We start from the raw sequence: 10,763 nt of genomic DNA, 5'->3' as shown, positions 1-10,763 counted from the left end.
TATACATGTATATCTACCTTGTAATAACTCTCTCCATAGTTGTGCGGTGGGTGGTGGTATGTTACATACATACGTGCCGTTTACGAACGTTAGCGATGAAGTTAGCGGTAACGTTTTCCGTGCCGCTAATCGTTGTTGGTCGGTCGTACGTCCGTTCTTCTTGGTCGGTTCGTCGATTTTCCAAACGCACGCACGTTCGTTTCGTCGGTCGACCGAGCTTCAGTCGATCGGATGACCCGATTCATTTCTTTCTTCGTGTTGCAGTGCTTACGAGTCGTTGGCGGTCCAGTTGGCGCAAATTGCGCAAATTGCTGTGCCTGTGAAACGAAATGGGAAAAGTGAAGGCGAATAATTGTCCGACGTACGAAAGTTGGTTCGATTTTCGATACGGTATTCGCGTGAAAACAGGGTTTCGGTGCCGTAATCCGAATAGGATTTCGTTCTGATATGCAAAGGCGGACAGTATGTTCATCGAGACGGAAAGAAGAAAGAATTGGAAATTGTTTGAGGATGCATACCGTCGCGCGACTCTGCTAACAACGAGACGTTTTCTTTTCTTACTCGTTCTAACTACGGCTGGATTTTGCGATGCAAAACAACAACAACAACAACAACAACAACAACAACAACAACAACAACAACAGGCAGGTGCGTGTAGAGTGCGGCCAATGTGTGTCGCGAATATGTACATGATTTATTTATTTATCCTTGCTTAACGATGGCATTAACCAAGTATTTTGCGCAACGCGGGATTCCTTTATTTCTCTGTGTAATAACGCGCGTCGAACGAGACACGCGCGAACGCACGCGTGTAATTAAACACAACGCGTAAAGCGATTGAAACGAGATCCAGGACACGTTATCCCCGTAATATACATATACATATACATATACATATACATATACATATACATATACATATACATATACATAATACTGTATACTAGCGACGTTTCGCCGTTAAAGATTTCAAGTTTGTACCGGTACTGTAACGCAAATATACTTGCGTACGAACGCATGGAGATTTATGTTCGATCAAAGAAGAAACAGAATCTATTTGTGCGATGATAAATTTCTGTTGGGAAGGTTGATTCGATAATCGGGTTGTCACCGAAGTACCATGTAGGTAGATGTTTGTCGCAGCATGGGAAAACGGATCGATAAGGAGGCGCGTTCTTCGCAATCTTCGGAACAGTTAGATGGTATCGATCATTTGGCGAAACCATGCCGACGAGCATGCGCATCGATATACTTTATGTATTTAGCCACATAAATAGAAAGCAGCAGACGTAAGATTTTACGAATACGTGATTCGTGATTCGTGTTTCGATAATGAAACGCGCTCGATAAATTAAAGGACGCGTTACGCACGCACGCGTAATGTGTAAAATTAGTAAAATGATAATATTCCGACGCCACGCGTACTTACAAGATATGCTTGGATTTATGGTTATGGTTTCAGTTTCTTTAGATAAATTAGGAACCCGCTTAAAAGTTTCTACATGTACATACATATAGATAGGTCGTAGTCGATACGCGATTCTTATCGCGTACTGTAATAATTTACTTGCAGATGTTGACGGATTCCAACGAGGTTGCAAACTCGAAGGTCTGCACCCACTTTTGATCGTTACGTACAAAAATATCGCGATATCCGTAAGTATAAATCGCTTAATTGGTTGGAAATAGTTGGGATTGGAAAGAAATTAATTCATGTTCGAGTAAGATATTTCTGTAAACCGTGAAAGGTTTAATTTTCGTATAAACGGTTCTTTGAAACGAATAGAGAGTAGAGTTGGCTGTTTTGTACTAGGTAGATAAAATTACGGTATCGCATGGAGAACGGGTGACGATAAGATGCAGGGAAATCGGGAAATACAAGCTTATCGGCGATTCCTTGTTGCATTGCCGTAACGCAAGCTGGGTTGGAAAACTACCTTACTGCACTCCGACAACGGCAATTTCAAATTATACCGGTAAGCGATATCTACATATAAGCGATCCGATACTCTCGATCTTTCCGTCACGTTTCATCTACGTAAACGTTACGTTTGTTTGCATTTAATACGTGTACCTAGGTACTTACGTGTGTATACGCATAAGGATCATTTTTACCGGATCGAAAAATGAATTTTAACAATATGTGATAGAATTCGATATGCATTCGGTGAATTTCTCGATAATGTTAAACGGTTTTCTCAACGGAGACAAGACGAATGTTCGTATAGTGATTCTCCTCCGATGATTGTTCGAGGAGAAACAGAAGACGTACCGCCTACGATCGTGTTCGGATTACCGGCAGGTTCGGCTGCCGTTGAACCGTCGGGTGCCCTTGCAGTCTTTCCCGGAAGCATTCTTCATTTAGAGTGTCTTTTTGATAGAAAACTTGGTAATCCGGAGTGGACTTGGACATCGACGTTTCGTCAATATTTAACCGGTAAGCGATCGCCGAGCGAATTACGTTTTAAACTAGGAAACATTATCGAAAAAATTGTTAAATAAAAACAGGTTGGGCGATCGCCGCTCGCGAAAGAGACTGGAAGTATCGACTATCGATATATTATGCGAAAACTCAAGATTCCGGTGTCTACACGTGCTCGACACCCCGCGGTCTATCAAACTCGATCCGTGTTATCGTCGTGGGTAAGTTGTCGTTGAACCGTTGCTATTGAGAAAATCAGGTGAAACGGTCGGTGAAACGGTCGGTGAAACGGTCGGTGAAACGGTCGGTGAAACGGTCGGTGAAATGAAATGAATTCGAGTAAGGAAAAGCAGGAGGTTTTACAGATTTACTTGGTTACGCGTTACAGATGTTCAGTGCCCGGTTCTGAGCCTTCCCGAACCGCCGCTGATCGGAAAGATCCAAGGAGCACGAATGGGTCACGGAGCAGTATTCGAATGTCCTGTTGGTTACAGACTGGAAGGTGCCGCTGGTATAACCTGCCAATACAATGGTAAACACTTTGCGAAAATTCTCTTTTAATCGATACATGTTGATCGTAGGAGGAAAAGACGAGTAATCGGTGTTTGGAAGGCAACTATGGTCCAAAGTTATTAACGTTGGTTAGTTTGTGCAGGTAAATGGTCCGGTGATATGCCACGTTGCGAGACTATCGAATGTCCGTCTATGAACACGTTCACCGACACGTGGTTACAACTTCTCGAGTACAATAATACCTTTGGCGGTAGAGCTGTGTTTGCTTGTATGTGGGGCCATAAGCTATCGGGACTGCAGAGCATAGAATGCAAAGGGGATGGTTCGTGGAGCGGAGATATGCCCAGTTGCACGGGTAAGTATCGTACGGGTGGATATTTTATTGAAAATCAACACAGACACCACTCTGATAACCAAAGATCGTTCCACGCAGAAATTACCTGCCCGGCACCCTCGATACCAAAGAGTGGACGGATCGTCGAACAAACGCATCGCCATGGATCCTCGGGAAGGAAACAACATCGTCGGAGTCGCGTGCACAAGGCCGGTGCCCTCGTAAGATTCGCTTGCTTGCCGGGACACCAACTGTTGGGCGAGGCCTCGATAATATGCACCGAAAATGGAACGTGGTCTCACTCGTCGCCAGTCTGTAAGTAGATCAGATCAGATCGATTCGATTCGATTCGATTCGATTCGATTCGATTCGGTTTCTAGGCAAAGTGAGATGCTCTTATCCGGGCGATCCACCTCATGGACGAATCGCACCCCTCAAGTTCTGGTACAAACCTGGCGATAATATACAGGTAAGAAAAACTCGATTCGATAAAATTTTATCCTTTTTAACGAAACTTACTCTACGTACGCGATACGATCGTTGAGCAGGTAACCTGCTCGCCTGGATACGTAACACCTTTGGAGCCTGTACGGAAACCAACGTGCCGAGAAAATGGCATATGGAGCGCACCACCTCCCCCTTGCAGATCGTACAAAGACGTTTAAACCATACGAGATAACGTTTCGACTACCAACGAGTAGTATGTACATACGTTACAATTAACAACCGCGAACAAACGCACAATCGATAAACCGTACAAACACGCATATAAGAAATCGTAATAATCACAACTTGCCTAACGATCCGAAAATAATTCAAACCGTTGTCTATTATCTTTCCGTATATCGTACACGTTTAAATATCGATTGTTTGTTTGTTTGTTTGTTTGTTTATTAAATAAACGATACATACTATACATATCAATCGGCCTCTCTGATTATCGCGATTAAAACAAACTCGAAAGATTTCCATTCGACGTGTTAGATTCGTCGAGTTAACCTTTTTCAGTACCTAACGATGATAGAAATCTCGTATTGTCCGAGAACGTCGTTGTCGTTGTCGTTGTCGTTGTCGTCGCCGTTGTTATTCTGTCGCAATAGCGACGTTAACGAGACAATCGACGATCGTCGGTCGAGTAAAACAGAATCGAACGAGCAAGGACGAGAAAGTGACGGGTAGAGAGGAGATACCTATACCATATGCATGTGCGATAAATAAACGCGATACAAATTGTACGATACCTAATTTTAATCTTTGAAAGCATATCGATTTTCGCAATTTTTTTACCTTATATCCGATACATGTACCAATATACATAGCATAGATATATGCACAAGATTCCCCTCGAGGGAATGATCTGATCGAGACCAGGTAAGTAGCATCGTACAACAGCTTAAGACAAGTAACGCTATCAAAGGATAGCAAGAACCTTATACGCGTCTTATCGATAAAGAGTAGACATTACCAACAATATTTAATTCAAACATTTACAGTTTCCAACGTTTAGTTTATTGATATATTGTATACAACGAAACGGAACAAGATGTTGGATTCGAACAGAAATAGTAGAAAAATTCCATCGTCGTGGAAAGAAGGAGGAAACTGAGCCGCTAGGAGAAGAGACTGGACCCCATCGTGTTCTTCTCGGCAACGAGACAACCTCCTACTCCTTTCCAACTTGTTCGACTATACGTGTAAAATAAAGTTCCGTTATTCTCTAAAATTACAAATTATTGACAAATGCTCTCCTCTGGATTCTACCTGAAAAGATAGTCTCTTATTTTCAGATAATATTATTCGGTTATCGTGGACGGTGAGAGACACACACGCACGCATGCAACAAGTAGTAAAGCGCCCATAGAAAGAAATCCGTAGCGAGAGTTAGGCTTGCGAAATGTTTTCCAGCAAACGAGCCGAGATGTATCGTGGAATCAAGGACGGAAGGTGGACAACGAAAGACAAATTGGATCAATATCGAGGAATCCTAAAGCTATATGGTTCGAGAATACATATGTATATCACATCTAACAACGATTCGATTATCGTTCGCTTTTCGATCGGTATTCGATCGGTAAAAACGGAAAGAAGCCAATATTTAAAGAAAGGAACGTTAAAAGCACTCGATCAAATTCTGATAGACTTTTTAGATTTTTACGATCATGATTTGTACATGTAAATGTTTCTGTCCGTCCGTCCGTCCGTCCGTCCGCCCGCCTGTCCGCCTGTTGCAACATCCAACAAACACCTAGACAAAATATTCTGTTACTCGTGGCAAAACGATCGAACAACGATCGGACATGTCCAAACTTATTTACTCCGAAAACGTGTATAGAGCGTGAAAAAAAGCTAAAATCTCAACATGCTGTAAAAACGAACAAGAGAATATCGTTGCAATTGGGTTCGTTTCGAGAGGATGTGAGGAAATATCGTCGAATTGTAAGCGAGACGGTGAACGGAATCGCGAAATCTCGTACGTATAATTTGTTGCATGATCGAAAAGATTTACAGTTGAAGTGTAAGGGGCGAAAAACAGAGGTAAGTACGCAACAACTTGTGTGAACATTTCAAACACTACACATATTCTACGTATACCGATCGCAGTATATTTACGACTCTATCTACGAGGAGAATCATCGAAAACGTCGTCAATTAGATAAGCTTCGTTACGAAAAAAAAAGAAAAATTAAACGATCTTTCCAACTGCAGGTACGTTTTATTTTATATATACATATGTGTATGTATGGTGGATCGCGTGCGTGCGTGCGTGCGTGCGTGCGTGCGTGCGTGCGTGCATGCGTGCGTGCGTGCGAACGTTTCTTTCTAGTTACAGCATGCAGAACTGTTAAACGACTATGCGCAAGAACAAGAGGAACCATGGGCTCAAGAGCAAACGCAACAGCAACTGGTGACGCGTTATCAGCGATCCATAGCTAAGCAGAATGCAGCCAAGGCTATAAACATTACGTACGCTTCTATGCTCGGAATTTTAAAAAAGGTGCCAGTCACGATTAAACAAATTAAATATTCACCGATACGAAAATAAAAGTAGCGATCGATCGAATCCTATTCTCGATAAGCGATTATGCGATTGTACATATACAATGTATATGTATATTACATTAACTTGCACAAATTATTTTTTATTCGTGCACAAACGTGTTTCATCATTTGCACTCGTATCAACCGCCCGATTACTACCATTCCCCTTTTCATCAAATTTTAAATGTCTGCGCAGGACGCGGTGCATCATGAAGCCTTATTGAACGCGTTAAAACAAGATCAACAATCTCAAAGCGAAATAATATATAAAACAACAATAATCGGTCAACTCGCGACCGAAGAGTCGGATGACATTGGTGACAAGCGTAAACGAATTACTGAAAAAGTCTGGGACAACATGAAGGAGAGAGAACACGCGTTGGCATTTGTTCGCGGTCAGGTCCAAGATCTATGGTCGTTTGCACAATCGTTGATTCGAACCGAAGTAAGTTGCGGCTAACTACGGTATGCAACCTACACCCAAATATCTACTTACTACGTGGTACAACTGTGCCAATTTAACTATTCGACTAAACCTTATTCTGTATCACAGAGCGAAACGATGTTCACCGTGGAAATTACACGCGCTGCGACCGCATCGAACCTTACCATCGAAAAACAAATAAAATCCTTGGAAGATATATTCGATAAAGTTAAAGAATCGCTACTTGTACGTTCCTATCGAGAGTTGCTTTCAAGGTATTGTCATTCGTTTTCAAGCACTGCATTTTCTTTTTTCCTCCACGCACGAACAAACGGACAAACAAGATGCATTTCGATCTAATGTGTCAATGGACGATCCCTGTTCCATCGATCCGTCCCGTCCACTGTGCTTGCTTGCTTGCTTGCTTTCTTTCTTTCGTAGTTGTTCAAACTTTTCTATTAAAACGATTCAATATAATCCAAGACAGCGCAAAAAAACACGCCTCAACAAATTCGAATAAGCAGTTTTTTTTCTTTTTACCGAGGAACTGGAGAAACTTCTTGAAACCGTTGCCCCGCCTAACTTTCTTCGTTTTCGCTTGCTTCGATCAGACTGGAGGACCAAACTAAGCAAAGAACACGGTTGCTCGAGCAATTCGATCGTAACGTAAAAGAACGCGATTCGTTGTTGAGCCAGAAAAACGATGCTTTATCCACTCTCTCGGAAGTAGAACACTCTCTTATAGCCAATGCAGAAGAGTAAGTAACGCCGCTACACGTTTTCACGTTTTCACGTTTTCACGTTTTCACGTTCCATGTCCTGCACGATTGCTAATATTATACATTATAATTTACCAATGAAACGTAAACAGATACATGTTTACGAACGAATCAAACATTTTTATTCGTTACTTTTATTCGATAAGAAAATTGCTCGACTTTTAATTAATCTTTATCTTACTAACCGTTTTCATTTTATCTCTATGCTTATGATGATCTATAAAATACGAATAACGTTACACCGACGAACAAAATTCCATCAACTTCTCTATATGTAGACATAACGCAGACAAGAGCATTTTATTGGAACAAATCGCGATCCAAAAAGAACGTGAATTCGAGCAGAAAAAATGGAGGAAAGTTCATGGTGAATTATTAATGGACATAAGAGCCGCGTTGCAAACTATGGTAGCCATGTTGGTTTGCGTGAGAAGGGGAGGGGGGGTTGGTAAAACACCGAGAAAGCAAAGCCATAAAAGATTGACGAAAGAAGAGAAGGATGATACGGACGAAATGGACGAAATGGACGAAATTCCCTTACCGATAATAGACAAAATGGAAACGGAAGGTAAATATCGATAATGAATCGTATCAAACAGTGTTTCCCAAACCATCTTTTTGCGTCAATGTTGAAAATCGGTGGTAAATGTCGTCTTTAAAACTCGGATAACGTGTTACACTTTCGTATGATACGTCTGTATGTAGGTTTGACATTATTATCGACCGTAAGTCGAAAAGTAGGAGCATTGTTTGGAATGAGTAACTTTGAATTTGACAAGGATAGAGAACAAAGAGCAAAGGATTTATATCAAACTTACGTCTCCGACTACCATTCAAGATTAAAGTACGACGATTTAAAATTAGAACCAACAGGTAAGACGAGTATCGATAACAATTATGCGTTGATAATAAATTGACATGCATTTTTGTTAGGTCTATTTGTCGAGCATGAAGTTATCGATTCGTCGATACCAACGCGAGCCGAGATCAAGTTAAGAAGCAGACGTGCGGTAGAAACCTATTTGCAACTGGAATGATGCCCCTCTGCTTTTTTTGCGTCTAACAAAAATTTACAATTCAATGCTGGCTTACCACTTTATTTTATATCGTTAACTCGACCCCATCCCATGCGTTCTTTCTTCAGTTCCAATCTTAGCCAAGATGGTACATCCTTCCCGAAAGCACATGCATTCGGATATTTCAGTGCTGGTTTTGCTTCTTTAAAAGGATGAACGTTTTTTAACTTTTTTAATAGAAATTCTTTCGCTATCTCCTTCGGATCTCTGTACCTATCCAAATAAAGATTAAATGCTTCTTTCAAGGGAAACCATGTCTGTGGTTTCACGTATGGTTTTGGAAAATCGTACTGAAATATTGGTTCCTTTGTCTCTGCAAAAGCAACGTTACAAATTTATAACATTCCTCGAGCATCGATAAATTCCAAATTAAAAACTACCATGATAATTATATATATGTATGTGTGTGTGAGTGTACCTAACATCGAGTGATAAAACTGTGTCACCGTAGGATCCCAGTCGCTCTGATAAAATGCTAAACCAGCCGGAGTAAGGCGGTCTTGATATTTACGGTAAAATTCCAATGTGTTCCAATCGCGGTCGTCTAATCGTAAACTACAATTTATATACACAATGTAAAAGAAAAGTTATAAAAGTAGATACGCTTAAACGTTTAAAGACGGTAGCGGTTGTTAAATTACCAGGGTTGGGTTTTTTTATATTCCGTGTAATCTAGACGCTCGTTTTGCTTATAAAGCACAAATATATAGCGATAATAACCAACGCCCCTAGGCGGAATTGGTCTTAAATAGTCTATTATTTCATCGGCCCGTTCCAGCTTGTTCTCTGGAATATTTCCGCTAAAATAAAAAGTATCGCTATGCTGTGTTAATTCCGATGGATCGCAAACGCGAGTCGAGCAACGATAACGATTACACCTACTCACAGAAACCAATGGCAATATTCGTTATTTGAATTTTGCATGTTGCCATCCGGTGTGCTCATTACCAGAGTCCATAAACTGTCGGATCGTGCATCGTATTTAACGATCGGGGACTTGCTGGCTTCGTTAGGTTTTATAACATTTCCTGTATATACGCTAGCTAATACGTCCTCTTTTACTCGGTAGTTGATTTCTAATGGTACGACGGGTGAAAAATACGCATCACCGAATAAATCTTTAAAGACCCCATAATGTTTAGCGATTTTACGATTATGAAACATGCTATACGTTTTTAACCAAATTTCTTTTACTCGGTTTAAATCGACAGATACTAGAAGGATCGAGAATAACAAATATCGTTTTAACGTTGTTGCAGGCATACCATATTACGGTGGTAAATTTGTTACATACACGATCTATTCCTCGCTTGTTTCTCCATTTCAGGATCTGATTTTCTAGCCTTCCTTTCCGTGTACCAACTATCAGTCACTTTCTTCGAAGGCTTTGGCACGGCAAAACCTATATTTACTTGAAACGATACCGTCGGATCTGTCTCGTTCAGGGCTGAAAGAAATGCTATTAGAATTCCACCGATCTAGAAAACATTCGTCTTTGCTTACATTCGAGTCGCTGCTTCAAGGTACGAGCAATCGTTGGCGGTTTTCCTCGTATATGATGTCCATTTCGAATTTGTTCTATACGAATTTTCATAGACGGTAGAAAATCTTTGGCAAACATTCGAAAACCTCTATTTGCCATGATTAAATAATTTCAAATAAACACTGGTAGTATGCGGTAGGTAACCACGGAGGTTATAAATTCGAAAAAATGCTCGAATACGGAACTACGGAGTTAGCAACTAGCTCTCGTCCATGAATCTCAACTGATCTAGAGTGATATCTAGAGTAGAATGGAAAAAGACTGGAGCGCTACCGGCTATGCCAATCGAAACTAATCTAGCGAACAAGTTCTAGATTTATGATAACCTATGAAACGCGGATCGTAGCCATTAGCTCATATTACTAATATGACCCAGGTCTCACCTCCGCGTGTGGAGGTTGCTGCGTAACCTGATCCGCCCCAACCTTTTTCGAGAAGCTATCGAAAAAGTTCGAAATGAGCTAGCTACAAAGGTCGAGTTCTTAAAACAACTGCCCGATCAAGAGACGAAAAACCTAACAATAGATGTCAATACCTACATGTGAGACGATACACATGTTTTCTAGAAACAAAATTTAAATGTGCAACTGCACGTACGAACTCTGCATATTACAATACCAATATGTACTACCT

General features: G+C 41.0%; 3 protein-coding genes across 9 annotated transcripts; 2 read left to right on the top strand and 1 right to left on the bottom strand.

The window, feature by feature from the left end:
* The first annotated feature begins 47 nt into the window (after positions 1-47).
* LOC122395111 (locomotion-related protein Hikaru genki) lies at positions 48-4,653 on the top strand. Of its 6 annotated transcripts, none has more exons than XM_043392442.1 (11): positions 48-194; positions 265-648; positions 1,574-1,656; positions 1,814-1,976; positions 2,255-2,437; positions 2,509-2,643; positions 2,811-2,954; positions 3,069-3,290; positions 3,369-3,584; positions 3,650-3,738; positions 3,818-4,653. In XM_043392442.1, the coding sequence occupies exons 2-11, from the start codon at positions 465-467 to the stop codon at positions 3,932-3,934; spliced, it is 1,536 nt and encodes a 511-aa protein (XP_043248377.1). In that variant the 5' UTR covers positions 48-194; positions 265-464; the 3' UTR covers positions 3,935-4,653. The 6 variants fall into 6 exon arrangements, with proteins under 6 accessions (XP_043248377.1, XP_043248379.1, XP_043248381.1 ...); XM_043392443.1 differs by having other exon boundaries at positions 85-145; XM_043392444.1 differs by having other exon boundaries at positions 56-648; positions 2,258-2,437; positions 3,818-4,652.
* Positions 4,654-4,755: 102 nt separating this feature from the next.
* LOC122395113 (39S ribosomal protein L38, mitochondrial) lies at positions 4,756-10,440 on the bottom strand. 2 transcript variants are annotated; one of them, XM_043392450.1, is made up of 7 exons: positions 10,091-10,440; positions 9,882-10,034; positions 9,474-9,801; positions 9,229-9,387; positions 9,006-9,142; positions 8,604-8,900; positions 4,756-5,026 (listed from the first exon to the last, which is right to left on the bottom strand). In XM_043392450.1, exons 1-6 carry the CDS (start codon positions 10,227-10,229, stop codon positions 8,608-8,610), a joined length of 1,209 nt encoding a protein of 402 aa, XP_043248385.1. In that variant the 5' UTR covers positions 10,230-10,440; the 3' UTR covers positions 4,756-5,026; positions 8,604-8,607. The 2 variants fall into 2 exon arrangements, with proteins under 2 accessions (XP_043248385.1, XP_043248383.1); XM_043392448.1 differs by having other exon boundaries at positions 4,756-5,030; positions 10,091-10,439.
* LOC122395110 lies at positions 5,159-8,677 on the top strand. The gene is made up of 11 exons (XM_043392441.1): positions 5,159-5,266; positions 5,602-5,804; positions 5,871-5,975; positions 6,094-6,264; positions 6,505-6,753; positions 6,862-7,007; positions 7,344-7,490; positions 7,790-7,959; positions 8,002-8,079; positions 8,217-8,384; positions 8,445-8,677. Exons 1-11 carry the CDS (start codon positions 5,164-5,166, stop codon positions 8,546-8,548), a joined length of 1,644 nt encoding a protein of 547 aa, XP_043248376.1. The 5' UTR covers positions 5,159-5,163; the 3' UTR covers positions 8,549-8,677.
* Positions 10,441-10,763: the final 323 nt, after the last annotated feature.

The sequence above is a fragment of the Colletes gigas genome, unplaced genomic scaffold (assembly GCF_013123115.1).
Source record: "Colletes gigas isolate AHSC1104 unplaced genomic scaffold, ASM1312311v1 Colletes_gigas_Sc00005, whole genome shotgun sequence".
In the NCBI taxonomy this organism is placed as follows: Eukaryota; Metazoa; Arthropoda; class Insecta; order Hymenoptera; family Colletidae; genus Colletes; species Colletes gigas.
The sequence above is the reverse complement of the archived record's forward strand: the minus strand, read 5'-3'. Positions and strand labels throughout refer to the sequence as shown.